Source organism: Narcine bancroftii, chromosome 6 (genome assembly GCF_036971445.1).
Source record: "Narcine bancroftii isolate sNarBan1 chromosome 6, sNarBan1.hap1, whole genome shotgun sequence".
Classification (NCBI taxonomy): domain Eukaryota; kingdom Metazoa; phylum Chordata; class Chondrichthyes; order Torpediniformes; family Narcinidae; genus Narcine; species Narcine bancroftii.
Genome location: NC_091474.1, coordinates 194,194,289 through 194,207,884, shown reverse-complemented (window position 1 = coordinate 194,207,884; position 13,596 = coordinate 194,194,289). Strand labels below are relative to the sequence as shown.

Genomic DNA, 13,596 nt, shown 5'->3' with positions numbered 1-13,596 from the left:
ATTATACCCCTGCACACAACTCAAGCTGTGCAAGGAGTATGTGTAATTTATTAAAACGAGCTGACCTTGCAGAATCCAGCAAGGTCAGCTCCCCATTTTAATTCCATACTGTATTTGCATTTGCTGCAATCCCAGAGCCATTTTCCCTGGGAATGTGGAATCATTCCCTTCTGTCCTAACCCAGTCAATACTGCTTTCTGATTTCAGAATATTACTGTCTGTTGGGCAAAAGCATTTAAGGAAAATTGCCCAGGCTTATTAGAATTATGTGTGACTGTCATTCACTTAAACACATTGCAAATAATCACATTTTCACATTTTTTCTAAAAATTTAGCATGCATGAAAAGAATTGCCTGAATAATTTTCAATTAAACCAAATGGGAAACATTAAATAAAATCATTTAATGGTTGTTAGTAGCTTTCTGGTCATTTGCTTCTTATGTATAGGGAACAAACAATATGATTTGCCACAGGTAAGAAATGCGAAAACATAACAAATTGATAAGGTGAAAAAAGCTACAGTAGATTAGACACATCACAGGAAGGTCAATGCCAGAAAAAGAATGGCCACAGAGGGAGAGAGAAAAAATGATAGAGGAGTACGTTGAGTTGCAAGCTAATTACAAGGATAGTCAGGCCATCAACTGATTGAGTCCAGTGGACAAACAGACAAGCATGGGGCAAGTTAAACAAAGTCTGCAGTTGCTGGGGTAGAGTGCAATCCACAAAACATAGCAGTAATTGAAGAGAGCAACAGTCAATACAGTGCAATCACAAGGCAAAATGGAGGGAGATATTTCTTGTAAAAAAAGGTTCATTCACATAGTTAAATCATTCTCAATTCATGATTTGAAAATTGAAATTAAATTTTAAAAATCTGGGTGCCAGAAATAAACTATCAAAATTTACCTTATATGCCATTGTATAAGATGATGACTTTTGTACAGAACAACCCCAGAATTTCCACCTAAAATGGTTTTGAGTGATACCACCCCACCCGGAATCCGGCATTTACCGCTGACCAGTGGATGCTGTTAAAAGCAAATCATAATATTTTAATAACAAATTATTTAAAACTTTAAATTTTATTTGGATATCTTAAAAATAAACCACTGGCCGCTCCCGTAACAGGCCATTTAAAGGCTGTATAGAGCCATCAGCAGTTGAACTGGGTGGATGGACCCCACGGAGGAACACTGGGGCTTTGCAAATGACTAACGGGGCATGCGCGAGATTGCATCGGAGCTGGCAGGAAGATGGTGACGGCGTTGAGACTTTGTTATCGTTAAGAATTTTATTCTCTTTGTATAGGACTACCCGGATTTTAAGGTGAAAATGTTAAGTTTTGAAGAACGTCCTGTACTGCAGCATATATGGTACTTGTTTAAGGAGAATCTGTAAATCTGAACCAACTCAATCCCTGAGCAGTCCTGATGTTAGGACTTTTACTGTATTGACATTTTTGTTCAGCGTGCACTCCAAACCCTGTGGCACCCATCAGTCCCAGTAAGCCTGCAAAGAGCCAGTAGACATTGCTTGTTCCCTTTCCTGAGATACCAAAGCAAAGACATAACCTCCAATGAAGAACAGGCACTGAGCATGGGCAGAATCCTCCATGGCCTGCAGCCTGGACAAATAGGTCTCCTGACCAACTTATTCCCTCTCTGCACCTCTCACATCTAGTACATACATGGAACGCTAACTCCTCCAGGCACCAGACATGGCAGGGAGTTGGTGAAGCAACTTAAAAACCTGCTGCATGGCACTGCTCTACACAACTCTCTCCAGCCCAGGTCACAGATGAGAAAGAAAATTCTCATATGGAGAGACCTCCAATGGGGACCATCCTCTGACAGGTAGTTGAACAGATAGTAGATGAAGGCCAATTTTGATTCATTGATTAATATGTCCCAAATATTTGTGCAAACATTTTTTTAAGTCTGCAATCAGCACCATCCAAGATAAAGCAGCACACTATTGGCATCCCATCCACCATCCTAAATGCAGTGCATCCCATCTACAAAACAAACAGCAGTTATTTGTCTAGGCCAGCCATTCTCAATGGGGGCCCTACACCATCACCCCTCCTACCACATCCCTCCTACCACAGCACATTTGTTAAAACTTTGTTTTCTTTTCACCTCAGGTACTTTTTTTACATCTTTTTTTATGTAGTTGGTAGGAGAGTACAGAAAAACCAAAATATGATAGGGGCTCCATAAACTTTGAGCAGAGTCCTAAGGAGGCCATAGCCGAATACAGGTTGAGAATGGCTGGGCAAGGCCACTCTCAACAACAGCATCCACAATCTCAACCACCAGCAAGTTCAAGGCAAAAGGCATATGGGATTACCATCACATGAATGTCACTGATCTATACCCTGAAATTGCCCACCTAACAGCGTTATAGGAATATCTTCACCAGAGAAACTGCAACAGTTCAGGGAGAAGATTACTAGCACCTCCTCCACTGCACTTAGGAATGAACAATAGATGCCAGTTTAGGTGAGCTTCACCCAGACAAAAAAAGTGTCATGACAGATGATGTCACATCTGTCAGTGACTCAGCTGTTGGACTCCACATGGAGCTCCAAAGCAGACCCAATCTTGTCAGGATTCTCCAACGTCATGATGGGAAACATCACTTGGATCCTGTCCAAAAAAAAGCTGAAATCAGCAGAGAGTCTGGGACTGGAGGAAGACACAATGGGGAAAGTAATTTTCTATTTGAATTAATCTTTGAATTATAACTTAGTATGCCTTTTTTTAAACAAAGTGTTGGAAACATTTAGAATTTGTTAAACTGACTCTCATCTTTCATATCCAGGAGTATTTTGCTCAGCTTTGCTGATTGGAATGGCTGTCAGTGGCATTTCCCAATTGGCTAAGAATGTTGGTGCAAAGGGACACCAGGCAGTGATTCCAGTCAGTTGGCAAGGTCTAGCCCTTTGGTCTCATCATTTTAAGATATTTTCCTGGTTTCTCTTCACTCCAGCAATGCAAGAGAAGAGACTGATAGAGGAGGAAGGAGTCACAATTGCACGTTCTTGAGTCTGAGGAATGAAAGGAAATAAATCAAAAGTTTTCAGATAAGATGGACACCGCCACATGAAATGGCAAAAGAGAAACACTAAAGCTGCGGATGCTGGAAGCTTGAGTAGTCAAAGAATTGCTGGAGGAGCTCAGCAGGTCAGGCAGAAATTAGGCGCTATGATTATTTGCTATCAGCATAGGTCTGGAACTTCAATTCAAAAGTACTACTTGTAAATAATGTTGTTCTTAATCCATTCATAGAACGTACATATTACTCGACAATGATCTAACTTTTCCCAATAAACCCTCTATTTTTTTTTACATCCATGTACCATTCTCCATCACCACCCCAAACAATGCATTCCAGGCACCCAGCACTGTGTAAAAAACTTACCTCTGATGTCTCCCCTAAACTTTCTTCCAATCACCTGAAACTGATGTCTTCTGTTACCTGCCCTAGGGAAAATAGATGCTGCCTCCCCACCCTCCGTCTTTCACCACTTAAGTCTCCTCTTGTCCTTTGTCACCCCAAAGAGAAAAGCACCAGCTCGGTCAACCTTGCTTCATAAGACATAATCCATTTCGGGCAATGGCCTGGTAAATTTCTTCTGCACCTTATCTTAAGTTTCTACATCCTTCGTGCAATGAAGCAGTCAGAATTGCATGCAAATTCAAATGGATCTCTCACTGTAACTCTGCACTATGTACTTGTTTTATTCTGCTATGCTGTATTTGAGTATGGACAGACTTAATGGATATCACACAAAACGACCCTTATCAATGAACCTCAGCCATGTAACTTACAATCACTTCTTATATCTCAGTGCAAGAAGGATCAGAGAGGGACCAAGGATGGTGCTTCTGAGAGAGAGAGAGAGAGGAGAGGAGAGAAGAGAAGAGATGAGAAAAGAGAGAGAGAGAGAGAGAGAGAGGGAGAGAAAGGGGAAAGAACTTTAATGGTTAGCTTTGTGGCACTGAATGAAGGGCTAAAAACTGGAATAATCGGCCACCCCCACCTGCCCCAGTCCCAAAGGTTAAAATAATTGCAGAGTCCTTTTCATATCCAGTGCAAGATAAATTTCAAATCTAGGTAGTGTGGTGGCAAATGAGTCAACCATAGCCCTTTGACTAATTTCCATGTATATTAATGGGACCCTTCAGACAATGCACGTTTTTACATTAATAAACTCAAAAATACATCATCTGATCAGTTGGCCAACTACAATGCTTAGCTGATTCCTTCTGTGCACATTCTGCTGAATACCCCATCACTTTTATTAGTGTTAAATGAGTTGTCTGTGACAGAATAAAGAAGAGAATTACACACAAAATAGAATGGGGGTCCCTCAAAAAATACTGTTTGCTTCCATCACCTTATATAACGTACAGTCTCTCAATAGTATGGGTCTTTCTAACTCCAGAAGCACATCCAAACTTATCTCCTTGTAAAGTGCGATTTCAAAAGCTGTCAACAAGTTTAATAAAACTAAATAATGACTCACCTGGATAAGGTAGTGAGAACAGAGTTTCAGGAGCTCCAGCAATTGAAGGTGGCTTCCTGCTGCAAGCACATCTTGGACGACACCTGGTTCCAGTAAGATCTGAAAATTAAAAATTTTTGAAGTTTAAATTGGTCTGGATGTTATTATTTGCAATTCATAAGAAGCTATCTTGCCAGTTGAATCAATGCCAGCTCGTCCAATTTTCCAGCCCCTCTCCCACAACCCTGCAGATTTTTATTTATCACGCTCACTTTTGACAGTGACATTGTATCAGATTCCACTAACACTTGCAGTATCTTCCTCACCCTAACCACGCTCTGAGTAAAAAAAAATATTTTCCTCAGTTCCTTTTAGTTCTTCTGCCAAATAATTTCTTTCCATATCTCCTGGTTTTTGATAAATATGTCATTGTTTATGGATGGGGAAGCACTTCCAGGTGGGGCTGGGCACATCATCCAACCTAATCTACTGCACTAGGCTCCTCTGCATTGGTGAGACCAAATCCTGATCTGGTGACCATTTAACCAATCATCTACGCTCTGCTTGTGCGGTCTAAACTTGAGCTTCCTGTAGCCAAAAGTAAAAACACAGAAGAGGGTTTTGTGGTACTATTGGCACTCTGTGCAAAGTCTAAAATGCCTTGGAGACTGGCAAAGGACTCAAGTGAACAGAAAAATGAGGATTTTTACAAAAATTTACAGAGAGATATTAGGCAGTACTATCCAAAGAGCACAAACCAAACATTGCTGGGCAGAAACGAATTCTCCAGACTGGAATTATAGCTCAACCCCCCATCCCCAGTGAAAGGTCATGCCACTCATTGCTTTGGTTCTCCCATGTGGGCTTTCACATTTCTCCTGGGCAGCCTTACATCTAATGGCATGAACACTGATCTTTCTAATTTTAGGTGACATCCAAGTCATCTAATTCCACAGTTCCCATCTCTTCTTTACCTATTCCCACATTTATTTCTTTCCCCTTCTATATATCCACCTTTCACGCCTGTCCTATGCTCCATTTCTTCTGGACCTCCCCCCTAGTTCTTTCCCCTTCGCGCTCTGTAATTTTATCTTGGACTTGATAAAGGGTACAGATCGAAAACACTAACCGACCACATACTGTCCTACCTGCTGAGTTTGCCCAAGATTCCAACATCTGTGTTTCTCTGCAGAAAGACTTTTGTTGCATCTGTACATTGTACTTAGGTTCACAGCATGAAACTCTTCATTAATCATTCATAATTCACTATCCCAGTCTGATTTCTCTGCCTCAAGCCTGCATTGTTATGAGGCTCAACCTGAGTTTAAACTTTCATATAGACAAATTATTCAATATTGAATCCTTCAGGACTTAACATTAAATTCTTCAACTTTAGGCAACTCGCTTTAAAAAGAACGAGCCATTTTTGCCTGTCATCTATTTCTCCTTTTTCTTTTCTACAAGGACTGGCATACTGGGCACGTTTCAGTAGGTAAAACTGACAAAGTAGTTTAATTTGGACTTATCTGCTCCTTTAATGGCTACAGTATTTCACCCTATCAGGGAAATACCCTTTGTTCCATCCCTCAACTACTCCCCCACTTTATCTGCCACCTTGACTAATTTCTTTCTCAGTTCTTACAAAGGGTCTTAGACGCAAAACATTAAATACTTCTCTTTCCATAGATGCGGCCTAACCTGCTAAGTTTATCAAGGAGTTTCTTGTACCTGTTGACTTATGGATACCTTGTACATATGAATGAAAGTTGGGTGATTTGCTGGTTGCTGCAGGGCTAAGGCATCTACTGCCAGATAAGAATAGGCTATTTCCACATGCCTTCTCACCAAACTCCCCACACCTCCCCATTCCTCTTGGCGCTACAAAGGTCAGGGAGGGGTCAAGCTGAGGTGGAAGCACCAAATCAGAGGCTGAATGACTGCTGATCTTTCTCAGATCTGCTCACTCTCCTGCTACTGCTGTTTCGGTGACTTTCTCCCATACCACTTTTGTTCATTTCCGACTACAGTTTGGCTTATGAACCATTCTCTGGCGCTGACTTTGACATACCTGGTACTTATTATTTATATTTACAACAATTATTTTGGATTATCCTTTTCAATGACATCTTCCTGTACTCATCCCCCTGACATAATCTTCTTCATAACACAAGCAAACCTCTCCATTAGGACGTTGATTCACCTTTCTTGAGGTGCAAATCATCTAGCCTGTATGATTCCCACCTACTCTGAAACTGGCTCGTGCTCAAGAATGTAAAGCCTGCAGCAACTCTTTAATCATGCTTTCGCCTGTGGCATGAAGAGAACTCCAGTGGTTACCACATTGAGGTCCCATTTCTTCATTTCTCTACTAACTCATCCTAATTAGTAGTACAGGACCTCATCCCTTTTGCTACCAACATATTTTTTATGCATTGCTTGTTGCTCTAAATTAATGGTTTTCAAACTACCCCTAATCTCATATTCCACCTTAAGCAAGCCCTATGCCAAGGTGGTATTTGGGTGGAAAGAATAATGTTTAAAATCCACTGTTTTAATCGTACCTAATTGCTCGGTTTCATACCTCCAAAGGAAATGGGCCAAACATGATAATTTTCTCAAACAAAATACTTCACTAACAATTGGGTCTAGAGCAGTGGTTTTCACCTTCCCTTCCCACCCATATACCACTTTAAGTAATCCCTTACTAATCACAGAGCACTTGAAGAAGGCGCACAAAATCAGTGAACGGGTGCGGACTCGAAAGGCCAAGATGGCCTGTTTCCGCTCTGTAAATGGTTATATGGTGATGGTATAGGGATTGTTTAAGGTGGAATGTGAGTTTGGGAGTGGGGGGGAGTTTGAAAACCACTGATCTAAATTATAGCTATATCATTATTCTACTCAGCATGAATATTTTTAAAGGCATCTTGTTGTAAAATAAAGCCACATATGTCCCTTGGGATAAAAGGTCACATGATGAAACAAAACCAAGCTGCAAACCAATTAGGTACAAGGACAAAATCCACAGACTAAAGGAAAATTACTCTCAGGAGACCAGAATAGGTATTGACCTCAGCCAAAGGCAACAAAAGCTGCTGTCAGAGCAATCAAAATGACAACAGTGGATAACTGCACAGCAAAAGCAAGATCACTTTTTAAAAACATGCTTGTTTAGAAAGTTATAGAAAGATTCCCCAAGATGAAATGTCATCTTCTGACTGAGAAATATTTACTTTGCATTGATCTGCATTACAGTTAACTAAGCTCATTCTTTTGAAACATGCTCATATAATATCACTGTTAATACTAAAGTTGTGTCAAGACGAATGTGGCAAGAATGAGAAAGTTCAATAGAAATCAAGGATTCCTCAAAATCTGATCAAATAATGTGGAGTTTTTATTGCTCATTTCCACACTGAGTGTACGTAGTTAAAAGCTTATACTGATATAGACAGTAAAGTAGATCACGTCACACGAACATTCAATAAACCAAATGCAGACAATTATAAGTCCACATCCTGAATTATAGGCAAGCCATTTAAAAATAAAAACAGGTGGCACTGTTAGCGCCACACTATAACAGTGCCTGTGACCCAGGTTTTGAATGTCGCTATCTGCAGGAATTGTAAGTTCTCCCTATGTCCATGTGTGTTTCCTCCCATGTTCCAAAAACATACAGGGTTAAAACGTTAATTGGTCACATGGCACAGGCTTGTGGGCAGGAAGGGCCTGTTAACGTGCTGTATCTCTACATCCAAAAAAATACCACATTGAGGTCCCATTTCTTCACTTCTCTACTAACACCTCCTAATCAGTAGCACAGGACCTCATCCCTTTTGCTACCAACATATTATTTTTTTCTGCATGGCTTGTTGCTCTAAATGAATGGTTTTCAAACTACCCCTAAACTCACATCCAAAAAAAATAGATACCCTCTGAAAATGGGAACAGGAATTGCAATGGTGAAGTTGTAAATGGAGGAATTCAGGCAGCATGCCAACTTTGTGCTGCCTGCTGAGTATGATTTATGTATGCAGCCATCACACCACATGCTGGCAACACTCAGGGCACATTATTGTTCATAACAAATTGGCTCTGCTTTAAAGCTAGTGAGCACTTCTTAAAGGAAGAGGTGCAAAATATCAAGCACAGATGCTGATTTACTGCAACTGAATTTGATCTTATAAAAAGAGAAAACTGATTGACCATGAGTTAGTCCAGGCCTACAGAAATTTAGATGCTGTATGGTGTTTTGGGGGCATTTTAAGGGAATAAATTGTCTTTGCAAAAGTTAACCATCGCCTGTTAGCTACTGTTCTGCAAATAAAAACATTTATGAATCAACTGCCATCTCCTGGCAAGTTCAAAACCAATCATTTTTATCAGAAGCCAGAAACAAAAATGTTATGCTATCCACAGTGGGTCAAATTTTCTACAGTTTCATCATGAATGTTAACTGCTAGAAGGCAGTGTTGTAAAGTAGAAGCAAGAAGATAAAGGTACATTGTCAGATGTTGAGTGTGAAGCCCATCTTCTCGTATACATCATTAAATAAGTCAATAATGGCTTAGAGCTCAGCCTCCATATAAATGTAAAAACAAACATCACATGCATGCTGCAGTTCAGTTTCTGAGATTCCAGATGGTCATTGTGATAGGTTTTCTGTTATTTCTAAACATTAGTTCCACTCTTGCAACTTTGTTGGAAGCAGAATTTTAAGAGGTTAGGCAGTCTTGATTGACATAGATCTTTCTCGAGACTGTCTCTGCCTCAAATGCATCATTAATATTATAGCTGTTTGCATCATAAAGAAAATTTAATCCAGAGACAAATTTCTGTGGGAAGCCAAATTTGTGGAGCATCCCTATGGTCCCTCTACTTCATAAAGTCAAAGGCTTCAAAATGTCACGTGCCCAGAAAATTAATGATATCCAGACTGATGATGCAGATGAGATAATCCAAAGGAGTGACCTGAAGAGATTTATAAAAAATTATAGGGACTGAACTTGTCAAAGGGTAGAGGAGCCTAAAACAAGAGGACGGTGAGAGAGGAAATATTTAAATAAGATCAGAGGATCAAGATTTCACACAAGGGTATATGAAACAAGCAGTCAGAGGAGGTTGTCTTCTTTGGCTTGGCTTCGCGGACGAAGATTTATGGAGGGGGTAAAAAGTCCACGTCAGCTGCAGGCTCGTTTGTGGCTGACAAGTCCGATGCGGGACAGCTACAATCATAATACTCAAAAAGCATTTGGGCAGGTACATGATTAGAAACAAAATTGAGGGAAATGCAGGAACATGGGATTAGTATGGATAGGTAGTATGCAAAAATGCTGCAGAGACACAGCGGGTCATGCAACATTCATGAAAAGGCAGAAGACAGTTGCTGTTTCAAGCACTGCCCATTCAGCGCCTTCATCAGGTATGCTAGAAATCAAGCAGACTCCTGGATAAGAAGGTGGGAGGCAAGGAGGAGCACAGGCTAGCAGATGACAGGTGGGAGGGGAAAAAAGAGAAAGCCATCAACGGAGACTTCTCCAATTTTCACTAAGCTTATACTGATATAGACAGTAAAGTAGATCACGTCACATGGTCTCTTGCTTTGCCTCACCCCTCTGACTCCCTACCTCCAATTTCCCAGCCCCTTCCCTTCCTTCTCCTATCAGAGAGTCCGAATACCATCAACTCTGCACAGGTTTTAAACAGCCTGTTAGTGGAGCCGATAAAGGTTTTTATTTAAAAATTCTGAAATCACAGGATCTCTGCCCAAGATTATGGAGCCTATGATCAGCAGAAGCCAAGAGGGGTTGTAGAGCACTGGCGTAGGACACCAAAAAAATGGGGAGAATATCCCCCATTTGAGAAGCAGAGTAGATGACCCTCAGGATTGTGACCACGACAGACCAATGTTAGGTTCTACAGCTGTAAAACACACAGGTGGCAGGCTGTTGGTGAGTCAAGGCAAGGATCCCATGGAGGCTGCAGGTGACTGCAGTCAAGGGATTCACACCAAGTGGCAGACATCTGGAATCTGGCTCAAGCACACCCACCACATGCTCTGCTCTTGCTGCTACCATCAGGAAAGACTGAACCACCAGGTTCAGGAACGGCTGCTACCCCTCCACCATCAAACTCTTCAATGACAAACTCAATCATGGACTAATTTATGGACTCTGACTTGTGCACTTTATTGATAGTTTTAATTCACTCTGTATTGCACAGATTGTTTATATTTGTTATCTGTTTATAGTTCTTTTTGTTTACATGTGTATGTTATGTGCAGTTTTTTTTTGCACTGCCAATAAGCAGTAATTCTGCCTTGCCCACAGGAAAAATAATTACTGGGTTGTATGTGATGTCATGTATATACTCTGACAATAAATCTGAAATACCTGAAGTGGTGTGAATGATCATGGAAATGTGCAAATACCCAGTATAAACAACCAAATGAAAAAACAAGTCTATCTGCTCAAATTATTATTTAGAATCTTTAGTGATCAGAGAGCCTTTAATTAATGCTAAAATATTTAGATTTTACATAGTTAATATCATATGAATAGTCATTCGCCCCTTTCACACTTGCATCCCACTAAATTGGCCGTTCAGTGTCCTGGGATAGGAATGGGGGTTTAGCTTTTGACCCTTGATATCTCCTAACCGGGACACACTTGCAAGGAGCCATCCCTGGGGTTAGGACTGTTCTACCTTCTACTGGTGATGTCATAACACATCAAGTGATGGTGGACCTGACCTAAACCCTGATCAATGTATTATGATCATATATTTGAACAAAATTAATCATGCATAATTATAACATAATTAAGCTTTATTTACAGCACATTATGAGCCTTTCAGCCTGTTCTTGTTGTGCCAACCTATATAAACCTTCATAAGGGACCGTGGGAAAGTGCGAGCAACAAATAGCAATACCGAACAATTTTTAAACAGGAAAAATTTCCTGGGAAAGTTGGTAGCACTATCGCATTTAATTTATAAATACCATGTGAAAAAGCTATGGCGGACCTGCCCTCCCAGAACTCCATGTGGCAGAGAAAAGGCTGTATACATGGCAAGTTACATGGAGCATTATTAGAGGGCTTTCACTGCCACAAGGCATTCTGAGAAGTCAATCCCGCCACTGCTTTTTTTCCCCCAAGGTCTTTATAAACTGTGAGCTAAAGGGCTACCAATTTTCCCCGCACTATTTTAAAATTGTCCACTATTGCTATTTATTTCCTCTCTCTCTCTCTCTCTCTCTCTCTCTCTCTCCCCCCCCCACCACCCCCACTGCAACTTTTGTGACACAATAGGTTAATTAAATATATGCTTATAAAAGGGATGAGAATTGGATTAACTGTTAGGTTGCATGCATTTCACAGACAGAACAATGCCTTACAAAATTATGAGGGCAGAAGGTTCTGGGCTTTAGCAACATTTGCAGAGTTGGGGCCCTTGTGTTGTTAGTAAAGCCTGGAAATTGAAACATTTGTAAACTGAAACCAAACAATAAGTGCCTGGAACATCAGGAGGGGAGGGGCAGAGAACGAGAGAGAAGTACAGGAGGCGGTCTGAGAGGGGGCTGGACAGAAGAGAAGCCTGCTGAAAGGGCTTCCTTTTTCAAGACTGGACAGAGTTCTAATATGAAAGCCTGAGTGTACTCTCTGTGGAAATCATGAGTGGTGGCTGGTCTTCCTGGTGTGGTGAAGAGGAGAAGAACCTGGAAAGAAGACCAGTTTTTTTTCTGGAAGACACTCCTGTTTGGGGTGTCCAACAAACAATAACTATCTGTCCGTAACTCTCCACAACTTTCCTGCCTGGTAATTCTAAGTAAAAAGCACTGAAGTTTGCTTGAATGTAATGACTGATTCTGTACACAAGATTGAAGATTACTGGAAACTGTAGCCTTGAAAACATGGACAGAGGAAGATTGGCCAGTAAAAAGGACTTTCTTGAAATCACATTACACACACTTATGCTTAGATTAAGTTGGGGGGAGGGACTGTGTAAATAATTGTGTTGATAAGTGGTGATCTTGTTCTTCTATACTCAGAGAATTAAATTAATTTTGTTTGAGGAACCATTGGTTTTGTGCATTTCTATTGCTGCTGGCTGCTGGAATATGGGGTTCACCGAACTTGTAACACTTTCCCACAGTAAACCTTATCCCTTCATTTTAATCTTCCTGCCCTCACGCAAAAACTAGGGTCAATTCAATCCCACAATGCAATTACCCATTTCACACTTGCCTGATTGCATTGACGACATGTACAGACGCCAGGGATTGTACTATGGGTTGAGGCCATCAATCCCCGGCGCGAGATGACAGATTTTGCTTTAACACTAGACACTTTAGAGGCCGACTGGCGGTTAATTCCTAGGATCACTTGCAAGAGTGAAAGGAGCTATTCATTGATTATTCCTACATGTCAGTGTCTTTGGGAAGTATCATGGTTCTTAGAGAGATGAGTTTGGACATAAGTGTTACATTCATAACAGGGAAAGATGTCAAATGAAAATTAATTACTCTTCTACAAACAACTGCATAGACATCAGTGGCGCATCTAGGTAAAGTTGCACCCTAGGGCAAGCACTGAAATTGCACCCCCATATTAAAAAAAACACACAAAAATACCGCTACACACCAACCGTGCTTCCCAACATATATTAGCAGCCATTCAGGTACTTTCACAAGGTGGCCGGCAGGGCTGTCAGCGGGCGTATGGCCAGCAGGGTCCATGAAGGGGCAGCCGGGGCAGGGTGTCAGCACGCGGCTGGGGCAGGCTGTAACAGCCCTACCATCCACTCTGGCCTCCAGTATCTCATCAGGCTGCTCATCGGTGCCAACAGCTCAATGAAGGATCAGTGGGCAAAATGGTCATCTTCCCTATCCATAATCCCCCATGCAGCTGAAATGCACTCTGTATTTCCCTGGCTGGCGCTGGCATTGGCAATGCGGTTCCAGCTGTGTGGGGGATTATGGATAAGGAAGACAGCCATTTTTCCCATTTATCCCACATCGAGCTGCCACCCGGTGCCACTTTCATGCTGGAATGGACCCAAAGCAGCCCAATGAGATGCCAGC

General features: G+C 41.3%; 1 protein-coding gene across 7 annotated transcripts in view; it reads right to left on the bottom strand.

The window, feature by feature from the left end:
• The window catches only part of klhl32 (kelch-like family member 32), a 181,540-nt gene that overhangs the window by 119,990 nt on the left and 47,954 nt on the right, over positions 1-13,596 (bottom strand). For 5 of the 7 annotated variants that reach the window (XM_069888314.1, XM_069888310.1, XM_069888309.1 and 2 more), the window contains one exon: positions 4,536-4,634. The exons of the other annotated variants lie outside the window; for them this stretch is intronic. In XM_069888314.1, coding sequence (XP_069744415.1) covers positions 4,536-4,634 — 99 coding nt within the window. The remainder of the gene's footprint in view (positions 1-4,535; positions 4,635-13,596) is intronic. 7 annotated transcript variants of the gene reach the window in all.